This window comes from Mesocricetus auratus, unplaced genomic scaffold (genome assembly GCF_017639785.1).
Source record: "Mesocricetus auratus isolate SY011 unplaced genomic scaffold, BCM_Maur_2.0 Super-Scaffold_100007, whole genome shotgun sequence".
NCBI lineage: Eukaryota > Metazoa > Chordata > Mammalia > Rodentia > Cricetidae > Mesocricetus > Mesocricetus auratus.
Window position 1 is genome coordinate 41,747,771 of NW_024429191.1, and position 15,774 is coordinate 41,763,544.

The window sequence follows — 15,774 nt, forward strand, 5'->3', positions numbered from 1 at the left end:
GCCCCCTGGCTCCTACCAACCTACATACTCTACTCCCCTTGTTAGAAATCTGGTCCTTTGCATATTCATTCAAGGTGCTTTTATCTTTTCCGCAACTCTTTCCCTTTCAGGCTCCCTGAACAGGATAGAGTGGGGCTGGCCCGCCCAGAAGGAGACAATGTGTATGGTGTGTGTGTGTGTGTGTGTGTGTGTGTGTGTGTGTGTGTGTGTGTGTGTGTGTGGTGGTGGTGGTAGCAGCAAGGAGGACCCAGGGAAAATGAGACACCTTCTAGGAACTGGAACCTGGACAAGTGAACAGGGCCTGTGGATGGCCATATTCCCTACCATGTGGGAGGGTGGGAACGAGCCCTGTGAAGAGGAAACTGTAATGGAGCAGAGGGGGATGATGGGCTTACACAGCATGCTTGCTCAGTAGCTCCGAAGCCTGCATACTGCTGGGCTTCCTTTGGGTCTGGACTGCGTGGGTGCCTGTGAGTTGGGATTAACCATGCAGAAGGCTCAGTGTCTGACTGTGGGCTCCTAGCAGCTCTTCCTCCCACCCGTGGCGAAGGAAGGCGCGGAGGGAGGCATGGCACAATTGGCAGGACTCGGAACTGACAAAACTGCCCAGTGACACTGTTCTGAAGCACTGGGGGAGGATTTGTTTGATGGACTTACTTCCCCAGGAGCTGTTGGAAAGAGGATCAGGGGTTCAAGGCCAACCTACAGCCTTCCCTGGTCTCCCAAGGGACAGATGCCATCTGCCACCTTCTTTCCCAGACACCTCTAGGACTCCAACAACCTTGTCTGCCATGCAAAGACTTCCCTCATTCATAAATGTACTCATTCATTAATCAGATTCTGACGGCTCCACTTACTATAAGCTGGGCGCTGTTTAGGTAGACTGCCTGCTGGTTTTCCTCGGCTCGCCCCACCCCGCTCCCATCCCCCAGCCTGTTTTCGACCCTTCTCTGTTAATAGGACGGTCTTGAGAAGTACATCACCAGGTCCTCTTGTCCCTGGTTTCTAGCTGGGCCCAGTAACGGGAGCAACAGAGCAAAATCTAGAGTCGGGAGGAGCAAAGCGCCAAGTCATCTCATTCACGTGTGGAGCCTCCCAGGCCAACCGTCCTTTGCTCCTGGTAGCCAGCCCTACGTACATAGACTCCTTCCAAAATTTATCAGAACTGTCTCGGGGATCAGGAGAACAGAAGGGCCAGAGGGAGGGTATGTGAATTCTAGGACAGCTGCGTGATACAGGACACCCAAGCAATCCTGTGGGGACACCCACGTGGCAACAAACTGAGGCCTCCTGCACCAACCCCACAGTGTGCATTAGTGAGCTCCAGTCAGGCCCAACACAGCCTTGGATTCCCGCCCTGCAGAAACTGTTCATCATTAAATGTTTGCTCTTGAGGTTTGTTTTACTTATTTTAAATTAAGTTTTGTATGTATGTATATGTATATGTATGAGGATGAGTGTGTGGGTGCATGTGAATGCCAGGCATATATATGGCAGTCGGAGGACAATTGTCATGGTACCTGATTGTAATCCCAGCAGTGGTAAGAGGGGAGATGCAGCTAGTCTAACATACGTGATGAAATTCCGGGCCAGTGAGAGACCTTGTTTCAAATAAAAGGTAGAAGGCATCTGAGGGAGAGCAGGCACCCGAGGCTGTCCTTGCATCTCTATGAGCACATGCACACAGCTGCATGCATGCATTCGGACACATGCTCTCTCTCATCCTCTTGCCCCCTCCACACATGCTGGCACATTCAAGCATACACATACGCACACATACAAATTCACAACGAAATGTGCTAATGTGCTGCTTCTTGCCCATTATAAGGCACAACTGTGATCAAGATGAATGGATAATCCTTAGAGGTTTTTTGTTTTGTTTGTTTTTTTTTTGAGACAGGGTTTCTCTGTGTAGCTTTGGAGGCTGTCCCGGAACTCGCTCTTTTAGATGGGGCTTGTCTCAAACTCACAGAGATCGGCCTGCCTCTGCCTCCCAAGTGCTGGTACTCAAGGCGTGTGCCACCACCGCCTCGCTAGTCTTTTTTTTAAAGACAGGGTCTCACTATGTGGCTCTGCCTGGCCCAGAACTTGCTATGTAGTCTGGGTTGACTTCGAACTGACAGAGATCTGCCTTTGCTCCACTCTCTAGTGCTGATACTAAAGGTTTAAGTCTATTCTGGTGGGTAAAATAGACAGCAAAGTAACCCTCAAGTAAATGTGGAATAATTTAGATCTTACATGCCCACAAAGGGCCATGCATTAAAGGCTCTGTCCTCCGCTTGCTGCCACTGGGAGACAGAACTTTAAGAGAGGAGTCAGTGGGAGGGGCTAAGTCACTGCAGGTGCTTGGTTTGAATCCCAAATGGCCACCCACCACCCAGGCTCATGTTTTGAATTCCCTTTTCCCAGCTGGTGGGATTATTTTGGTTGTGGAACTTTTAGGAGATGGGCTCTAGTTGGTAGAAGGTCACTAGGGGTCTCTGAAGATGACGGTCTAGTCCCTAGTTCTAGCCTTCCACCATGATGTAAACAGACTCCCATAATAGCTGGCGGTCTTGAGACCTCTGTCTACACATCTAGGTCACAAGCTGAGCAGCTAGGAGAGTGTCAGATACAAAGACCCATGAAAGGGAGTCCCAATGGGCCCCAAGTTAGCACAGGTGGCTCGGGTGGGGCTGCCTTCTTTCCAGGTGGATGTTCTTTCCATCTCCGTCTTACCCACACCTTGGTCCTGGAGCATTCAAGGCTGGTCCTTGACCCCCAGCAGAGCTGGGCCCATTCTGCTGCTTTGGAAATCCTGATCAGAGGGCAGCCCTGCTGATTTCTAAGCCCTGGCCTGTGGGGACCATGTCTTATCTGCTGCTGTTTCCTACACTGCCCTACTAGTGCCACAGGCCAGCTTCTGTACACAGGTGACCACAGGAACAAGGCCCACGCAGGCGCCTCTGATGAGCTGTCTCATTTAGCTCTCAGGAGGAGGGACATGGTTTTGATGCCCATTTTGGGGTTGGAGAAAATGAAATTCTGGAAATCAAGTGATGTGGGAAAGGTCACACCATGCAGTACGATGAGGGCTTGTGCTCCACCCCGCTTCACCTGTCGGAAGGTGGGGTCTTCCGGAGATGACCCGGCTGTGAGGGTGGAGCCCTTGTCAGAGCTGTTCTAAGAGGGGTCTAGAGAACCTCTTTCCACCATGCCAGGCAGGGCACAGGTGAAGGCAACAATCTGAGATGGAGAAGGCTCCCATCAGACACTCCAACCTTGCACTTCCAGTCAGACATGAGGAATGAATTCTTGTCTAGAAGTTCTCAGGCCATGGATACCTTGTGTAGCAGCCTGCGCTGAGTAACACTGACTGATATGACCCCCAGCCCCACTAGGCTGAAGGGAAGGAGTGCTAGGTTTCTTCTGACCTAGCCTGGTCCTGTGTCGTTGGGCCAGGTGATGCAGTTAGAACTTCCTGTCTTAACCCAGCCTCAGGTTTGCAGAGTGGACCTAATCACTTCTGCAATCCTCATGAAAGGCACAACACACTTCAGTACCTGTTTTCCTCAACTCTCAAATGGGCATGAATATAATATTTCACCTATTCGTTTATTCTTGAGAGCTCTATTACCTGTCGCTCTTCTCACCTTTAGGCAATTCACTTTCTATTCTAGAAAAGACAGGGGTAGGTCAACTGCAGGACTTCCTCAGAGGCCTGTTTCTAGTACTTTCCTGGTCCCCAGGGTTCTAGCTTCAGCTACTTCCGCTCCCTGGTGGCTCTTGGCACCAACTAGCTCCTCTCCCGGTCCACCAACCTTCAAGACTGGCTTTGCTTACTGTCTCCTATTTGACTCATAGCTCCTTTCCTGTCTTCTGTTGACTCTGCCTGTTCCCATTCTCTCTAGATCTTGGCACTCACTAGGCAGCTCCAGGAGCTAGAGAGAAGATCCCATAGGAAGCCACAGATGGGGTCAACCCCGGATGTCTCTTTTCCCCTTAGCAGAGCTCCAACTCCCTAGGCAACCATGGTCAGTCTGTGCCGTCTAGAAAGGGGTCCACCGCACACCACAGGACTTGGCTGCTTCAGACCACAACTGCCTACCGGCTTGGGGCAGTGGATGTATCGTGCCAGGCTGATGATGAGGTCATGTGTGATGGGGTCCACCAAGTTCCGGAAGCTGGCGTATCGGTACAGCACATCATCCAAGGAGGTTGACTCCATGCCCAGGTCCTGAAAGAGAAGAGAACACCAGAGGTCAAGAGCCAGCCAACTTACCTACAGCATTTTTGTCTTGGGAACCTTTTACTATAGGTGTCTTGGCCATTAACTTTAGGATGGGTGAGGAAGATACACCCACAGGAGGCACTACACTTCATCTGCAGAACTTCCACCAGGGCTCAAGGATTGCTGGAGTGTGGAGAGCGGTGGGATCCAGGAACCCTGTTTGTGCTGTTCTGGGCTGTTGGACTTCCTAGGATTCTTACACAACACCAGGTACAGGCCAGTCCAGCCCTCTCCCAAGCTTGAGCGTGCTGAGCTGACAGAGGTAACTGAACAGGCATGGTCTACCTGGGAGTGTTTGATTAGGCTCTAAAAGTTGCTAGGCTTTGAGAAGGAGGTGGGATAACTGGCCGAGCCCTGGAGAGGGCCTTCTTGTCATTTGGTGGGGTAGTCTAAACTTCTCCAGACACCTTCCCTGTGCCTGTGATCTTAGACATGCCTATAAGGGAGGGGGCAGCAAATCAATAATCTGGATCTGCAGAGGAAGAAATAGAGGTTGACTTCCTACAATGTTGATATTTTTTGGGGGTGTGTGAACCAGGTCTCAGTCCCCACTCTAGTTAAGGGCCAGTTTGGAGAGCTCTGTCTTCTACTGGGCAGGCGCCAGCCTTAGAGGTAAGCTGAGTTCTATGGGGTATGTTCACTGTCTATCCCCCAGTGACACAAGGTGTCATGTGGTTGAGTACAGGGCCTTCTGAAAGCTGGCTGGCAACTGTGACACTTGGCCTCTGTCCTCTGGCTGCAGCCCCTTGGGTCATCTACCTAACAGCTCCAAGCCCCTTGCCCTCTCTGTAAAATGGAGACAGTGACCCTGGCATCAGAAATTGATGAGGGAAACTAAACTAAGCAGCACAGGCAAGGCTTCCGGCAGGGACCAGTGTCCCCTGTGTTCCCCCCAAATCCTCTCCTGACCCCACTTGCTCTTCATTCCTTCCCTACCACACCATGCAGCTCCCTTGGCCCATAGACCCATCTGAGGATGTGCCGAAAGCAATTATAACTCCTCAGAAAATACAGGAGTCAGGGCAGGACAGGAACCTTGGCATATCCATTCCGTGTTGGCCCTGTGGTCAGGAGGGTGTGTTGGGCTGTGCAGAACTCTGGGACTATCACCCAGGAATGAGGAAGACACACCCCTACCCTGACTGGGGAGTAAGGAAGCTGGGAGGGCCTCAATTCCAAGGGCATCCAAAGGCCATGTGGCCAAAGGGCCTTAGCCTAACATTCAGCTTCCTAGCCAGACTTCTGTTTACAGGTCAAGGCTCCCTTCTTGGGGACAGGACGGCCGAAGGAAGGGGGGCAGCATGGTGGTGATTCCCAGAGCTACAGGCTAGACTCATAGCTCAGGGAAGGAAGTCAGGGCTATGGGGGGGGGTCTTTCTTTTCTTTCCCTTCCTCTCCCTTTCTGTGTAGCTCAGGCTGGCTTCAAACTTGCACTCCTTGCCTCAGCTTCCCAACTATTGGGAATACGGGCCACGCCCAGCTAAGGGTTCTCTTTTCATCCGTCCTGCTCCTCTTTTGCTACTGACTTAATGCTAGTCTCTGTCCCTCACCCATGTACATCTGTCCTTGGGGTGATTCACACCTAATGTTCAAAAGCCCCTGTAGACTCCTTGGCATATTTAGCAAGAGACCCCACCCTTGGGATGTGGTTTTGTTTTGTTTTTCCCTGACTATGAAATGGTCAGATCAAATACAAAAGTTGTCAAACTGTGTACCAAGGTCCTGGGGTCAGCAGGTGGTACTGGGGGACAGGAAGAAGGCAGAGCAGCTCTTGGTCTCAAACAAATGAATAAACAAACTACAGCCAAGGAGTAGGAAACGTGGGAAATTGGTGGGCTTGCTGCCCTCCATGTAGCCACACCGGGCCCTATCTCTGCAAGTCCCCCAAATTCCAGGCCACATGAGGCCATCATATTCTTGGGAAGACCAAGAAATACCATGGGCTAATCCAGAGACTGGGCAGGCCTGATCCCCTCAGGGGCCTCCTCTTAGTTAATTCCTCTACCCTTCAACTCGAGAGCCCCATGGCTGTCAGTAGTCATCTCTACGGCAGGAGGAGGACGCCCCCACTAGGGGTGGGGGATTGAGTAACTGAGTTACAAGGTAACACCTTCCTGAAGAATTCCAGTTGGGGTGGAGCTCCCAAAGGTCTAAGGTGGCTGTCCTTTATGGCGTCCTTGATTTCCAGCTGCAACTGTGTTCAAGGACACTTGTGCAACTTCAGGACATACCCCAGCATCTGGGTCTCTTCCCTGTGTCTTTCCCTCTAAGTCAGCTCATTGGGGACTTTTGTGTCATGGTCCATAAACTGGATATGAGAGAGAGGAGCTAACTAGCCCCTCAGGGTATCCCATGTGACTGCGGCTTGGCCCACAGCCCTGGGGAAACCAGCTCCCCTGACGGTAGGCATGAGGGTACCAGTGCAGCGTGAGGGAATGGGAAGCAAATGCAGACATGGTCCTTACGGGTGCTAGCCTTGGAGGGGTGGGTCTGCCTTGCAACAACGAGGCACCCAGGGGGAATCTTCCTCAGGGGGGCTCTAAACAGCACATCTCTAGGAACTGTGTGCACAGATGGCTGCTCACCAGAAAGTCTGGGGAGTATTATCCAGCAGCAGGCACTGAGTCACTGCGGGTAGGAGTTCTGCTAGGAGGGTGTAGCTAGGCTAGCCCCAAGCCACTAAATGGTTCCTGACTTGAAATGCTGTGCCTAGAGGTGGCAGGCACACAGGGCATCTCAAGGAGGTGGGGCCCACATGACATGGGCTCAGATAAGCAGGTTTGGGGACATTTTGCAATGGGACTAGGGCCAAGGCTATGGGCTTCCAAAGGACAAGTATAGATTTATACAGGAAGTTAGAACTTTCAAAGACCTCGGGAGGAGCCTGAGATCCTTGAGAAATAAATCCAAGGCCCTTCAAGGGCCTCTTCCAGTCACATAATGTGAGTTACACTGAGTTTTCTGTATAGATCCCAGCTCCAAAACACCTGCTGTGACAGCCTGACCACAGCAGCTGCCACCCTGGAAACCAGCTGTTGGTAGGAAGCAAGGCACCAGACACTCCCAAGAGGAAACAGTCCCTCTTCTTACGCCTTTATTCTCCTTTAGAAAATTCTTGCAAAAACCTATTTCTCTCACATGTACAGTTGCTAGCATTTTTTTTTTTGGTGTTTTTTGGTTTTTCGAGATTGGGTTTGTTATCAATTTTTTAAAATATAAAAAACCAGCTTTGTTGAGATGTAACCCATATACAGTTTACTCATCTACCGGTCAGAGTCGGAGGCTGGGGCATAGTTAGTTACTGGGAGATCATATGCTCTGCATGTGTGGGGTCCTGGGTCCAATCTTCAGCACACAAAAAATAAAAAAAAGGAAGTCTGAAATCCAGTGGTTTTTAACATGTGCAAAGCTTTGTGCAATCACAATAGATTTTAGGACATTTTCATTAGCAAGAAACTCTGTAACCACTACCCCATTCCCAATTCTGTCCTCTCAGGCACAGGACAATCATCTATCTACTTTCTGGCTGTAATTATATATCATTCTAGAAACATTGTCCTTTTTTTGTTGTTTTGTTTTTCGAGACAGGGTTTCTCTGTGGCTTTGGAGGCTGTCCTGGAACTCGCTTGGTAGTCCAGGCTGGTCTCGAACTCACAGAGATCCGCCTGCCTCTGCCTCCCGAGTGCTGGATTAAAGGTTTTGAGGTTTCTAAAGCCCAGGCAATACATACCTAGTTAGCTCTCTCTGCCTGGTTCATACAGATCAGTATATAAGCTCTCAGCTACTGCTCCAGAGCCATGCCTGTCTGACTGCTGCCATACTCCCTACCATGATGGTCATGGACTCTAGCCCTCTGGAACTGTGAATTCCAAACTAAATGCTCTATTTATGACTTGTCTTCAACATGGTGTTTTGTCATGAAGATGGGAAACTGACTAAGACAGTGGGTTTCTGGGGACCTGAATGCCTACAGGGCAAGTGTTTTTTACCAAGCTACCTCCCCAGCTTCTACAATTATAATATTGTTACTTTAAATGTGAAAATAACATGCTGATAAAATCTGGTGCTGTATACTCTGGTTCGCACGCGCAGGCACCCAGAACTTTGCACTGGGCTTGCACACTCGCCATTGCTTCTTGCCTCCTGCCCACTGAGACCGGTATCTTCATTCTGTATCTTACGCTCAGTTGCCCAGGGCCATTCCCCTCAGAGGAGGCAGAAGGGTTCTTTCTCGACACAGAATATGAAAATTTCTTTATGTCGAAGTCACACCTGAAGACCATTAGGCTCAACAGAAACTTCAAAATGTCAGGTACTTGAATAGTCTGTAATGAAGACACCTGAGGCTGCTGAAGTTTTGTTTCTCCAACTGCTTTTCCAACACCAGGATCCCATAGGTTTGTCTTGGACACCAAACCACAGCTGTGTTTTCTGGGAGGCCAATAACTTAGTTGGTATTGTCATGACACCCTCTCAGTCATCAAGTTAGCATCCACTCATGATGACCCCACATTTCTAGAAAATTTCCCCTAACTCTCCAACTACCTCTACTGTTCCACAGCTTCTCAGCCCCGTCCCCCCCAATCCCACTGTCACTCAGTTCTGTTCTCAATAGAAACTGACTTGTCTTCTTTGGCCTGATCTAGTCCTTACATCCCAGAGGCCCTGCTCTCCATAAGGCCCCCTGGAAATGACAAGCACTGGGAAGAGGGAGAGAAGCCGGAACATTTGTGCATTGCTGGTAGGCATGTGAGCTGGTGTGGTCACTGCAGAGAATGGTATGGCAGTTTCTCAAACATTAAATACAGGATTATCACAAGATCCAGCCAGGAGAGCTGAAGGCAGGGTCTCAGAGAGAAACTGCACACTTACGTTCACAACAGAGAAAAGGGAGCATTCATTTTAATGCAATAAGCTGGTGATGGAAGGGTAAATCCTGTATGATCCACCTATGCGTGGCCCCTACAGTAGTTAACACGCAGCAACAACACAACAGTGGTTGCCCGGGAACAGGGCAGGGGATTGTGGGACTGCTGATCCACAGATGTTGAGTTTCAGTTTTGCAACATGAGTTCTGGAGACTGGCTGCATAGTCTGAATGAAGTTTACACTTGAGAGGGGTTGGGCTGAGGCTTAGCAGATGCTTGCCTGGCACGCTAAGGTCCTAGCGTCATCGTCAGCACCACAGTGAAACACTACAGAAGTTAAACTAGTAAGTTTTATAACACATATGGTTTGTCAACATTTGAATAAAGAAAGCAAGACCGGAGCCGGCAAACATACACACTATCTTGAGGCAGGAAGAAGAAAGTACATACACACTTGGCTTTTCCAATCCCTACTTATTACACTTGGTTGTTAAATTTTAGTTTTCCTGATGGGCTATGGTGGTACATGCCTTTTATCCCAGCACTCGGGAGGCAGAGGCCCGTGAATCTCTGTAAGTTCGAAGCCAGCCTGATCTACAGAGCCAGTTCCAGGATCAGCCAGGGCTGTTATGCAGAGAAACCCTGTCTCAAAAAAAAACAAAACAACAAAAAATTGTTTTCCCTTAAGAGTCAAGACCTTACCTTACCATGCTGTCTCCACTAGACCTAAACTCCTGGGCTTAAGTGATCCTCCTGCCTCAGCTTCTTCTTTTTTTTTTTTTTTTTTTTTTGGTTTTTCGAGACAGGGTTTCTCTGTATTGTTTTGGAGGCTGTCGGTCCAGCCTGGCCTCGAACTCACAGAGATCCGCCTGCTTCTGCCTCCCGAGTGCTGGGATTAAAGGCGTGTGCCACCACCGCCCGGCCCTGCCTCAGCTTCTTAAGCAGCTGGGATGAAGGTGTGCTTGATTGGCTGTTATTTATTTATTTTTCTACTGTGTTTCCAGTGGTGAATATATCTCCTCCAATCACTGTCAGAGAAAGCCTGGGATCTTTCTGTTTACAGTTTTTTTCAGCTTCTGCCCTCTACAGCAAACTGATGCTGGTTCTCAATGCCTTTGTTTCTCTTTCGTGGATAATTTTCAGTAATCCGTGGTCTCAGTGCCTCCCACACCCCTGAGCTCACGTTTGGTGGCCCCATTGCCACATTCACCATTGCTGGGAAGGATGCAGTCAGCTAGCATTTCAGTTCTCCGTGATTCTCCCTTTGCGCACTAATCATCTCATTTTGTGTCCCCACCCATCTTAGTCTCTTTTGTCCCTTCCCACCAAGTTCTTTTTCTGGCATTCCACAGTTCAATTTCAGAGATGAGGCTCAGGTTCCCTGGTAGTTATCCTATTTCCTTCCCCACCCCACTTGCTCAGTCCTGAAGGTGATATCTGGGGACACCTGAGAGCCTAAGAATGGCCTTCTCCTGGGTTGGGAGCTGAATTCAGTTCTGGCTGGCTAGGCATTGGTTATTGTGACTCTGACATGGTAAAGGAACAACTCAGATCTCATCAATGAGTGCAAAATAGGCTGGGTCCCTGGACTTACAACGTGCCTGGAGGGCATTTTCAGCACTGTAGTCATGTACCTCCCCAGTCATTCTCTTCCAGCCTGTGGACTTGGAGCTGCTCTCTCTACAAGGATGCAGACAGGCATGAAAGGGACGGGAGAAGGCATGAAAGGGACCCCCAAATCATCACTCTCAGGCCAATCTCTGACCTGTGGTTGGTAAAGCCCTCAGGCTGAGGGAGAAAGGGGCTTCGGATCTTTCTTCAGGAAGCTTGCATCCCTTCTAGAACCAGCTCCATGATGCCTACAGGGCTTTTTCTCCAGCTGTCCATTTGCAGGGTTCTCATTGTTGGTCCTCTTTTTTTTCTTGGAGAGGGGATGTCTATTAAGGTGTTTGAAGGGTGAAGGGAATGCTGCAGGGGAAGCCAGAGAGGCGACTGCTGGGCACTTTCTATTTTAAACCCCAACTCCCCCTTTTCTTTCAAAGACCTGCCCCGTAGGGAATAAACTAGCGTCTGCCTCTCTCCTCCAGGCATGACTCCACAGTTTCCGCATCAACACAGTGGGGAGAGGAGGGAGGCTGTAGCTCTGAATACTAACTGGAATGGTAGACAGCAGCCCAGATGCCATTAGGACATTGCCGCAGCCTGAGTGCAAAGCTGCTAATGAGCTTGTGACCAAGCACAGTGTGGGGGGGGCACCCCAGCGCAGAAGGAAATTAATTAATGTCCAGAGGGTAAACAGGAAGCAGCTAGTCAGCCTCTCCTCCAGGCTCAGAGGCACCCAGGCAGCTTTTCTCAAGGGAGGGGACCCACCAGGGAAACACCCGGGTACAGCTGATGCCTGAACTATCTCCTTCCGAGTGACTCTCCTTCCAGGGGAATCCCGGGGGACGGGAGGGAAGTGTCAGGTGCTGTTAGGAAACACAGCTCCAGGAAGCCTCCAGGGAGAGCAACCAGGACAGCTTGGAGCTGAAGAGCCTGAGGGGAGGTTCCTAGGAAGATAATGGTACCCTGGGAGGAAGGGTAGCTTTACGGTGTACGGGGAAGGGAGGGAAATTGGGATATAGGCGCACATCAATGTGAGAAACACATACGGATACATGGACGAAAAGGGCTGCACTGTGCCCTCCCTTCCCAGGACACCCTCCTGATGTTGCACCCAGAACCTGTGACGGTGACCTCATTTGTAGAGAAAGGTCTGTGTAGATGAGATTAAGGACTCCAGGTTTCCCCAAATGCAACCCAAGTGTCCTCAGAGTAGACAGAAGCAGAGGCAGAGCCGGGAAGGATGTGGTGATAACACCTTGAGGCTGAAGGGAGGAAAGAACAAAACTCTGTTGTTCCAGCCACCCAGTTGGTGGCAATTTGTTCCAACACACTTAGGAACCTAGCACAGTGGCTTGAGACAATGGTGGCCCTTCAGGCTTCAACAGGTGAAAGGGGACTCCTGTGACACTGCTGACACCAGCTGAGATTAGTGAGAGCCATGAAGGCTGGCACTGCTTAGCATTCCGCTTCCTTCTCCCCCAGTTCATACAGAAAGACATGGAGGCCAAGTGTGGAGGCGCATACCTTAAATCCCAGTGCTTGGGAGGCAGACGCTGGCAGATCTCTGAGTCTGAGTCTAGCCTGGTTTACATAGTGAGATTCTATCTCAAAAAATTCAGAAGGCAAACTTGTTTAGTATTTATGTTTTTTTAAAAAGATTTATTTATTATGTGTTCAGTGTTCTGCCTGCATGTATGCCTGCAGGCCCAAAGAGGGCACCAGATCTCATTACAGATGGTTGTGAGCTACCATGTGGTTGCTGGGAATTGAACTCAGGACTTTTGGAAGATCAGTCTGTACTCTTAACCTCTGAGCTATCTCTCCAGCCCTAGTGTTTATGTTTTTATAAAAATGTATTTTATTGGACTAGAGAGATGGCTCAGCCATTAAGAGCACTGACTGCTCTTCCAGGGGTCCTGAGTTCAATTCCCAGCAACCACATGGTGGCTCACAACCATCCGTGATGAGGTCTGGTGCCCTCTTTGGGCCTGCAGGCATACATGCAGGCAGACCACCATATACATAATGAATAATAACGTCTTTTATAAGATTTATTTTATTATTTTATGTGTGTGGATATTTTGCTTGTATGTCTGTGGACTACATGCATGCAGTGGTACCCTTGGAGGTCAGAAAATGGCATAAGACCCCCTGGAACTGAAGTTATAGATGGCTGTGAGCACCATGTGCGTGGGAATTGAACCGGGGTCCTTCTGGTTCCAGCTCATGGTACTATTATCACATGGTGGAACTTAAAGATGCGGGGCTTCGTGGGACGTGCTCAGGTCACTGGGATATCTCACCTTCTGGACGGAAAGTAAATGGTTTTTCCTCACTATGTACTCCCACAGTGATCAGCCTGCTTCCACTGATGAGAGTGCAGACCGGAACTCGTGGAGTTCTTTGTCAGAGGAACCCTTCCTTCAGGTGTTCGTTTCAGTGGGAAGCTAACTAGTGCATTATGTATATTTTCCCACAATAAAGAAAAGTCACTGAGCCCAGGATTCAATAAGAATGTAAGCAGAGGTAACGTCTTCATGGGTTAGCACGTCTGCAGCAGTATTTCACCACACAGGAAGCATATTCTGGGGATATTCCCTGGCTCCCTGAGAGTCCAATCAGTAGCATGGTCTAACATACATGATCCCAGTATCCACAAAGATGTTGCAAGAGGTAGAGTCCAGAGCGCTGAGGGATGGAAGAATGGGGCATGAGTGTTGAAGGAATTGAGAAACACAAAGAAGTTTATTTAGTGGCTAAACCATCCCATGGGGTCAGGGGGTGGAGGTGGGGGTAGGATTGTCAGGGTTGGGTTAGGTTAGAAGATCAGAAAGGAAATAAGGCACTGTTCTAGAAGTCTGGAGCTGAGAACACATCCTGGAAGTGGGTGCTCAGAAAGCAACAGCTCTAGTGCTAGACTTGTCCTCAGCTAAAGGTCTGAGATACAGGTCCAAGATATCCCTAACCCAGAAAGGGCCAGAATTAAATAGGGCAGTGGTTCTCAACGTTCCTAATGCTGCAACCCTTTACTACAGTTCCTCATGCTGTGGTGAGCCCCAACCATAAAATTATTTTCATTGCTGCTTCGTAACTGTAAATTTGCTACTGTTATGAATTGTAATGAACATCTCTGTGTTTTCCAATGGTCTTAAGTGACCCCTGTGAAAGGGTCAGTTGACCCCAAAGGGGTTATGACTCACAGGTTAGAAACCACTGAAAATAGGGGGACACTCAAAACACTGAGAAAAAGTGACTACTGAGTGCATAGCTCTAAACAGGATGATAGTGCCCCCCCCCAGGCTCAGGAGACATCTCAGCAGGTGGGGAGGAAAGAATGGAAGAGCTGGAGGATGGAGAGGAGTACTGTCTTCCAGACGCAAGTTTGTTTTAGCGGTGAGGTGACAGCAGCTGTGCATGAATGGGGCAGAGGCTCAGGAGGTAACTAATGGTTGATAGAGGAGGGGGGGAGACATTGTCTTCAGTGGTGTAGCCGCTGGTGAGGTGTCCCTGCTCACCTCCCAATGTTCACACCAGCAACCGTCATTAAAGTGGGCGGGACACAGATACAGAGGACGGATGCCTAGACATGAAAGCAGGAAGGGGGAGGGGCCAGTTAGGAAGAAGTAATTCAGAGACGCGGAGAAGAAAAGGGAAGGGGAGAGGAATGTGATGAAAATACACTGAATACACATATGAAAATGTCCCAAACAAACAAAAACAACCCAATAAGGATAGAAAAGAGGGGCCGGGTACGACTGCTCAGTGAGTGTAAGGATGCCTGATGCCAAGCCTGATGACCTGTAATGCAGGAGAGGAGAGACATGTGGGGTAGAATTCAAGGACTCACACATGTGGGCCTAGCATGTGTGCCCTCACACAACACCCAACACACACACACAAGTAAAAAAAAATGACTAGCTGATTTTTGGTCTTAAGATTTTAAGCAGAACACTGAAGGGAGATTTGGTTACATTTATGACAATGTTGAAATGTGTTGAGAAAACTTTACAGTCACCATATTTAAAAGCTGAATTTACTGATACTTAATAATGGCTTAGAGACCTAGCAAAGTTCTGCTTTGTTAGGATGGGTACTGATAAATTTAAGAATCTGGGTAGAGGAGTTGGAGAAATGATGACTCAACGGTTAAAAGCACTGGCTGTTCTTGCAGAGAACCAGGGTTCAATTCCCAGCACCCATGTGATGGCTCACAATAGTCTATAACTTCAGTTCCAGGGGATCTGATACCCTCTTCTGTCCTCCATGGACACTGCATTAACATGGTGTACATGCAGGCAAACACACACATAAAATATACAGATCTAAAAAAATACAAATATGTTAAAAAAAAACTGGATCCATTAAATTTAGGAAATGGCTTCAAAAATATGGGAGAGTTGGGGTGAACATCTAAGGGAAAGTGTGCGCCCAGTCAGTGTTCCAATACTTGGGTTTGATTTCCAGCATTTGCAGAAGAAAAAGATCTTTAAGGAAGTTTAATTACCTAAGTTATTACCTCTTTGCCCTTGGATGCAGCTGTGTACCTTTATTAGATTCATGGTAGGAATCAAATTGTAAGTTAAACTTAACAGTTTAAGGAACCAGGCTGGATGGTATTGGTGCAGAGTGGAGGCAGAGGCAGGCAGATCTCTGAGTTCCCGGACAGTTTTGTCTATAAAGCTAGTTCCAAGACAGCCAGGACTACACAGAGAAAGTCCGTTTTGAAAAAACCAAAGAGGAAATACATAAATAAGAGCTTAAGGAAACCCTAGGTTTTCCATTGCAGCATGCTGGATATTAATTGAGAAAATCTCAGTGCAAGCAAAAACTGCACAATTACGATTCTGTAACGGAGGACCAGGAACACAACAGTGGTCCCAGCAGATAACAGCAGAGCACAGCGACTCCCGCTGTGTGGTGGTACCACAGACACCATGACACAACAGAACACTGTATCATGGCGGAAATGGTGCCTCATATTCAAGTCCCAGCTTCAAAGGCAGAGGCAAGTTCCGGAGTTCAGGACTAGCT

General features: G+C 48.9%; 1 protein-coding gene across 1 annotated transcript in view; it reads right to left on the bottom strand.

Moving 5' to 3' along the window:
* The window catches only part of Lrrc75a (leucine rich repeat containing 75A), a 41,145-nt gene that overhangs the window by 10,574 nt on the left and 14,797 nt on the right, over positions 1–15,774 (bottom strand). The window contains exon 2 of the mRNA XM_005067628.4: positions 4,088–4,216. Within this exon, the coding sequence (XP_005067685.1) occupies positions 4,088–4,216 (129 nt within the window). The remainder of the gene's footprint in view (positions 1–4,087; positions 4,217–15,774) is intronic.